A 7,750-nucleotide genomic window follows, 5' to 3' on the forward strand; every position below is an offset into this window, starting at 1 on the left:
ATATATGTGTGTGTCTGTGTGTGTGTGTAATAAATATATGTATAGTTCATGTACACTTCCGGTGAGCCAACGCTGGTGCATCCTGGCTGCCGCTGCTCGTCGTGCTTTTTTGCTTTTTTCTGTTTTATTCAGTCCGTCCTGCCTTTTCCACTACACCAAGTCTATGATCCGTCTCAATATTAGCCATGCGGTTCATTAGGATTTACCTGCTGCCTGCTCTGCTTTGGACTCTCCAGCTGCTCATCCACCACCACCCGGCGTCTGGTCTTCTCCATTACTTAGCGGTCGAACTCCTTCGCCTTCGTTTCCTACCAGCCGTGCCACCTGTGCTCCCTCTTCAGGACATTGCCTTCCATCCTCGCCAGAGATACATTCACCGTGGCTCCCGCCGTAGACTCCACGCTCACAAGTCTAACCCCATAATTCCATCTGGTCTCACTCTCATCTGAATGAATCTACCCCACCGGGGTATGTTTACATCGCCAAATCCCGCGAGTCCGGCCGCGGAGGAGGTCTCGCGATAATTCACCGCAAGAACTGGAAGCTCACGCCGGTTCACACACCTCCCTCTCCCCCTTTGAGCACACTGTGTGTCTAATCTCCGGCCCTACCCCCACTGTTGTTGACACTTTCTATCGTTTGCCCAAAATTAGCAACTCTTTTATAAATGACTTTGCTGCTCTAATCGCCCATCTCTCAGCTCTTTCACCCAACATTATTCTACTTGGAAACTTCAACAATCATATGGATGAAGACGACAACCCCCTCACCAGAGACTTCACATCTTGCCTTGACAGCTGTGGCTTCCAGCAGTTCATTAACTTTCCAACCTACATAAAGGGCCACACTTTGGACCTATTATGCTGCTCTGGACTCTCTCCTCTTAACTGTTTTTCTGATGAACTTCCATTTACTGATCACCTCATGATTTCTTTCAGTGTCAATCTTAAATTTTCTTCAGAGAAACCTCAACGCACTCTTTCCTTCCGTAAAATTAAGAATATCAACCATGACATTCTTTTGTCTCGTATTAATAATACCATCTTCACCTTCAATTCTTTTAACCCAGATGACCTTGTCACATTCTACAATAACAGCCTCACCAACATCCTTAACTCTGTCGCTCCTCTGAAAACCCGGTCTGTCTCCTTCTCCAACTCTGCACCCTGGTTCACTCCAGAACTCTGTTCTCTGAAATCCAAAGGTCGGAGGTTGGAGCGACTCTACAAGAAATCCGGTCTCTCAATTCACAAGGAACTCTATGCGAACCACGTCATCCAGTATAAGGACAGTATTTCTCAAGCTAATCCAGCTATTTCACTGACATCATCAGTTCCAATGTTGGCAATTCAAAGACTTTGTTCTCTCTCCTTAACCGTTCGGCCTCATCTCCTAACTCATTACCCTCTCACATGGTTTCCACAGAATTTTGCAACTCTCTGATGTCTTATTTCAATGAAAAGATTCTTTCAATTCATAAACACCTTGGACCTAATGCCGCCCCCAGCTTCTATGTTGAACTCCCCCCTCCCTCCCTCCCCTTCTCTGTCTTCTCCCTCCCCTCTGCTGATGACACTGCTGACTTTATCAGCAAGTCTAAGTCCTCATCCTGTCAGCTTGATCCATTTCCCACAGTTCTTGTTAAATCCTGTCTCCCGTCTCTGCTCCCCATCATCACTAACATCATCCACTCCTCCCTAACCTCTGGCATTGTTCCCACAGCTTTCAAATCTGCGGCCATCACCCCCATCATCAAGAAACCAGGTCTTGACTTTACCAACTTCAGTAATCTTCGTCCGATCGCTAATCTGCCCTTTATTTCCAAAGTTCTTGAAAAAGCCATTGCTCGTCAACTTCACTCTCACACCTATCTAGCAACAACATTTATTTGACTGACTTGGGCCAGAAATCGCAACTCTACTACCCAATCCTCTTCAGCTGTTCTCCTGATCTCATACAGTTAATATTTAAAGTTAGTCAGAGCAGCTCTTTGACTAGTTTCACTCTAAAAGGTACTGTTCTGAGCAGAGCTGGGTTTTCTTTACTCCACCACTTTAATTCTAGGAAGAATAAAAGATTTAACACGGTCTCCTGCCAAGCTCTGTATTCTCTGAATCTGTCAAAACTTCTGTATTGTGTAACAAACACTTCCTGTTTTAAGATGGTAGGGCACTCGGCCCAAAAGCTGCACGGACTTTTCAAAATAAAAACACATCTTGTTTCATAGCAGCTCATCATAATGTTGTTGTCCGGCCTTTGCTATTTCTTTTTCTTGAACTCTTTGAGGAATTATGCATTTTCTTTCTGCAGACATTCCTACTTTCTAGGTAAGGGGGGGGGGGGGGGGTTAAGTAGAACAGGAAGTATGTAGTAGTCTGTTCACTCCCACTTTGTACCTGCCTTCTGTTTGACTTGAAACAGAATGAATAAAGAGAAACGGGAGGATGAACTTGTTGCCTGAGAGCGCAGGTCCTCCATGTCCTCTGAACACCTACATGCAGTTATGTGTGTTTGTGTATCTGTGGTGGATGGACTGCTGACCATGGAGCTCAGAGCTCACTGACTTTCTCCTCTGTGTTTTTTTTCTCGCCTTCGTCTTCATGCAGTCCTCCAGCTCAAGCTTCAGCAGAGACGCACACGAGAGGAGCTCGTCAGTCAAGGGATCATGCCACGTAAGTTTGTTTCCTTGGTACATATTGTATTCTGGTCTCCTGCATGCTGTCTATATATATAATAAGGGTAGTTTCATTTTAACCCTTGCTGTATGCGCTCACAAAGTTGTAGTTACTCAAATATTCATCATACATAAAGAATAAAGATGATTTTTAGTGATAATGGTAATGATTTGAGTATTACTGAGCTGCAAACTGGACCGTACTAAAAATAAGAACTGGTTGTTTCGACCTTCTGGTGTCACACGTTTGGCCGTGTTCTTCACAAACGTGGGCTGTTTGTGCATGATCTCATCTTCTGTTTAAATGTACTGTGTAAAGCTTTGTGAGTGTTAAAACAACTGTTCTTTGAGGTTTCTGCAAAAAATGTCAGCCCTTATCGTGTTATTGCTATGAGTGTGCACATTGTGCATTTGTCATATTTAGCTATACCACTTCGTGTTATCAAATAGGGCAGCTTCCTCTTCTTTCCCAGTCACTTCCTGTTTTGAGAACTACATGCACATCACAAGTGATATCTTCATTTTTTACCTCATACTCGGTAAATGACGAGCTCTGTAAAACAAGTTTAGCAGCCAGCATTTAGCCTATGTTTGATAATTAATGTCATTCAGTTTATAATTAACTCTGTGCAGTGAGTACTGGTTTCCATTTTAGATTGACATGACTGTATACCACTGTAGAGGATTAGACCAAGGCCTTTTTTCCTTTAGTCTTCCTCTGGGTCATACATTTTGACTTAGACCTTGGTGAAGTGTCTTACCCTATTGATGCAGATCTGGGACAGAGTTGACAGTCGTTCAGTTTGAAGATGTCTGCCGTTAATCTGGAACCACCTGAAAACATGGCAGTCATGATCAGTTTCAGCTGCTTCCAACATTTGCAGGACACAATTTTTGTTCTTGCTTTTGTTAGTTTTCAACTACTTGGACCTGGAAATTTTTTTTGAAGATGCAGTTAGTAGAAAAAAAATAAAGAACACAAATGCATGTGAAGGCATGGTTTTCTGCATATAGAAAATTATTCCAGCCTATCACACCTGAAAATGATTTTAAGTGTAGTTTCATATTGTGTTGACCTGCATTGTGTTGTTGCACATATTACAAAAATAAGTTTGGTACTCAGAAGGAATGGACCGGTTTGGATGAAGCTTGGTCCACATACAGACCAGTGATGGGAATGTAAAGGATTCCGTTTACATGGAGCTGGAGCATGTATGGAACATGTATGGAGCATGATGGAGCATGTATGGAGCATGTATGGCAGTGCTGAGAGGAGAACACCATCCTGCTGATCCTCCACTGTTCCTCCTGGAAACATGCTGGTGGGGGGACACAAAGTCTCATTTAGGCCTCTTCTGGTTGTGATTCAGTTCAGTTTATTTATATGGCGCCAAGTCACAACGGAATTCATCCCAGGGCACTGAACAGAAACATTCATATATAAAATTATAATTTAACATTATTTATGTGAGGAGTAGACTGCTTTGAGTTTAACTTGATCACAGCCTCTCATCTTGAACAAACATGAAGGCGACAGTGGAAAGTCCCTCATGAGAAAGAAACCTTTAGCAGAACCAGGTGCAGGACAAGTGGCCATCTGCTTCGACTGGCTGGGTGAGAGGAATAGAAAGGAGGAACGGATACACAATGGCAGGTTGAGAATGGAGGCGAGCAGGATTTTCTCTAAGAGGAAAGATAAAAATCACATGTCAAGATAGAAATAATCCAAATGCAAATTATTAATTTGATGAGATGAGGTCAGTTTGTCCTCCAGCAGTCTAAGCCTATAACCGCATAACTAAGGGCTAGGTGAGGAAACTAAGCTGACCCTAACGATAGGATTTATCAAAAAGGAAAGTCTTAGGCCCAGTCTAAAACTGGACAATGTGTCAGCCTCATTGACAGAAACTGGAAGTTATTTCCACAAGAGAGGAGCCTGATAATATTGCATCGTTTTTTGTCTATATTCTGATTTACCTCATTTTGTATTTTGCTTTGTGTGTTACCTGTTGTTTTGTCTGTACAGCACTTTGGTTGGCCTTGTAGCTGTTTTAAGTGCTTTATAAATAAAGTGGTATGGTATGGTAACTGAAAGGTCTTCCTCCCATTCTGCTTTTGAAAACTCTAGGAACCACAAGTAAACCTGCAATCTGAGAGCGAAGTGCTCTGTTAGGGAAATATGGAACAATAAGATCTGTAATATAAGATGGAGCCAGGTTGTTGAGAGCCTGATTGCACAGCTCTACGTCAGGGACATTTTACATCCAAGTGTCTTACCCTCCTGACACAAAACAGTGGTTCTGTCTTTCAACAAGACGTGGTTCTGTCTTTCAACAAGACAACACCCATCCACACAGGACACGTGTGTCTATGGACTGTCTGTCATGAAGTTGTCCTGTGGACAGATGCCTTCCTGATCGTTACTTAGCATCAGCTCAGACCTTGAGCCGATCTTCTGAATCCAGAGACAACAGCTGTATGACTGTTCTGCTCTGAATCACCACCTGGATCTGGTCTGAGGGCTCTCAGGCCACCCTGCTGACCTGAAACCAGCAGTTCTCCCATACTGCCAACTCCCATACTTATTTTACTCTGTGACTGTGTTTGACTGACAGCTGGCAGATAGTAGTACATTGAATATTATTAATGTAATAAAGTTACCGGTACTTCAGTTTACTCCAGTTCTGATGCAGACCCCAGATTTGTTTTATTCAACAGTTTTAGATGCTAAAGTGAATCTGTGATCTTTGTGTCAGATTGTTGCTCTTGGATCAGTATACTGGTGGGATGTTTTACCATCATGCTACTTTAATGTGGAAAATGACAGAGGAAATAAAAAATAAATAAAAAAAGATAATATCAAAAGAAATACATGGGTTTAAAGTAAGATCCTAAAAGATGGCCTCTTAATTTGACTTTTTTTTACTTCAGGGTTGTTAAATGATGGATTGCATGAACTGCTGAAAACTGAGGACTGATCTCTTTAAGACACAGTCTCCCCAAATGTCAAATATATTTTGATACAATTATTTTCTGTATAATACTTGATGTCATAGTGAATGATGTAACATTTCTGAAAGCAAAAAGCACATCAGCTTAGGGCTTAATTTGACTGAATTTGTTCTTATGCAGCGGCTGTATTTGTTGGTCTTCAATGACAATTTTCTTCATTTTGATTCAGATGACATTATAGTTTTCTGTGATTTATAATTAAATAAAATCACGTTTCGTCAAGGTATACAGATGCTAGTCATAAAATTAGAATATCATGGAAAAAGTTGATTTATTTCAATAATTCCATTCAAAAAGTGCAACTTGTGTATTATATTCATTCATTACACACAGACTGATATATTTCATATGTTTATTTCTTTTAATGTCAACTAATAAAAAAACAAAAACAAATTCAGTATCTCAGAAAATTAGAATATTATGAAAATGTTCAATATTGAAGGGATCTGGTGCCACACACTAATCAGCTAATTAACTCAAAACACCTGCAAAGACCTTTAAATGGTCTCAGTCTAGTTCTGTAGGTTACACAATCATGGGGAAGACTGCTGACTTGACAGTTGTCCAAAAGACGACCATTGACACCTTGCACAAGGAGGGCAAGACACAAAAGGTCATTGCTAAAGAGACTGGCTGTTCAAAGAGCTCTGTGTCCAAGCACATTAATAGAAAGATGAAGGGAAGGAAACAATTTAGTAGAAAAAAGTATACAAGTAATAGGGATAAACGCACCCTGGAGATGATTGTGAAACAAAACTCATTCCAAAATGTTGGGAAGATTCACAAAGGGTGGACTGCAGCTGGAGTCAGTGTTGCAAGAACCACCACGTGCAGACGTATGCAAGACTAGGGGTTCAGCTGTCGCATTCCTTGTGTCACACCATTCTTGAACAAGAGACGGCATCAGAAGCATCTCACCTGGGACTGCTCCTGAATGGTCCAAAGTTATGTTCTCTGATGAAAGTACATTTTGCATTTCCTTTGGAAGTCAAGCTACTAGTACCTGGTTTAAGGACCATGGTATCCCTGTTCTTAATTGGTCATCACCTGAACTTAACCCCATAGAAAATCGGTGGTGTATTGTGAAGAGGAAGACGTGATACACCAGACCCAACAATTCAGAAGAGCTGAAGGCCACTATCAGAGCAACCTGGACTCTCATAACATCTGAGCAGTGCCACAGACTGATCGACTCAATGCCACATCATTGCTGCAGTAATCCAGACAAAAGGAGCCTCAACTAAGTATTGAGTGATGTACATGCTCATAATTTTCATGATCAACATTTCTAAAAATCTTTTTTTTTAATTGGTCTTAAATAATAATCTAATTTTCTGAGTTACCGAATTTGGGGTTTTCATTAGTTGTCGGTTATAATCATAAACATTAAAAAAAAACCATTTGAAATATATCGGTCTGTGTGTAATGAATTAATATAATATACAAGTTTAACTTTTTGAATGGAATTACTGAAATAAATCAATGTTTCATGATATTCTAATTTTATGACCAACACCTGTTCAATTTATTCATTCATTCAACCTTTATTTAGACAGGTAAATCCCATTGAGCCTCGAGGACTCATTTACAAGAGAGACCTGATTTCAACAAAGAATGATGACAACAATGGACAACAGCGACAACAACAGACAGTTATAAAAATTCATACAATTATTAATTTTTTTTTAAACAAATAGGATGGCCGAAAAAAAGTAACAAAAAACGGGCAAATGTAGAAAACTAAAAACAGGAACATACCATACCATACCAATTTATTTATAGAGCACTTAAAACAGCAACAAGGCCAACCAAAGTGCTGTACAAAAGAAAACAAACATGCACAGCGGACAGGAAAACATAAAATAAAAATACAGATACAAATAGCAGCAGAAGCTAACTAAAATGGCCAACAGAGTAGAGAACAGACCGGACCAAAACAAATCACACCATGTTAAAGGCAAGCGAATAGAAGTGGGTCTTCAAGCGAGACTTAAAGACTGAGAGTGTGGGAGCCTGCCGGACACTCAGTGGCAACTCATTCCACAGTCGTGGACCTGCAACAGA

The 7,750-nt window shown here is 40.7% G+C and overlaps 1 protein-coding gene across 5 annotated transcripts in view; it reads left to right on the forward strand.

Moving 5' to 3' along the window:
- The window catches only part of mrtfab (myocardin related transcription factor Ab), a 117,438-nt gene that overhangs the window by 62,111 nt on the left and 47,577 nt on the right, over positions 1 to 7,750 (forward strand). For all 5 annotated transcript variants that reach the window (XM_037690752.1, XM_037690754.1, XM_037690756.1 and 2 more), the window contains one exon: positions 2,607 to 2,672. In XM_037690752.1, the coding sequence (XP_037546680.1) occupies positions 2,607 to 2,672 (66 nt within the window). The remainder of the gene's footprint in view (positions 1 to 2,606; positions 2,673 to 7,750) is intronic.

This window comes from Nematolebias whitei, chromosome 17 (genome assembly GCF_014905685.2).
Source record: "Nematolebias whitei isolate Nwh7 chromosome 17, NemWhi1, whole genome shotgun sequence".
Lineage (NCBI taxonomy): Eukaryota > Metazoa > Chordata > Actinopteri > Cyprinodontiformes > Rivulidae > Nematolebias > Nematolebias whitei.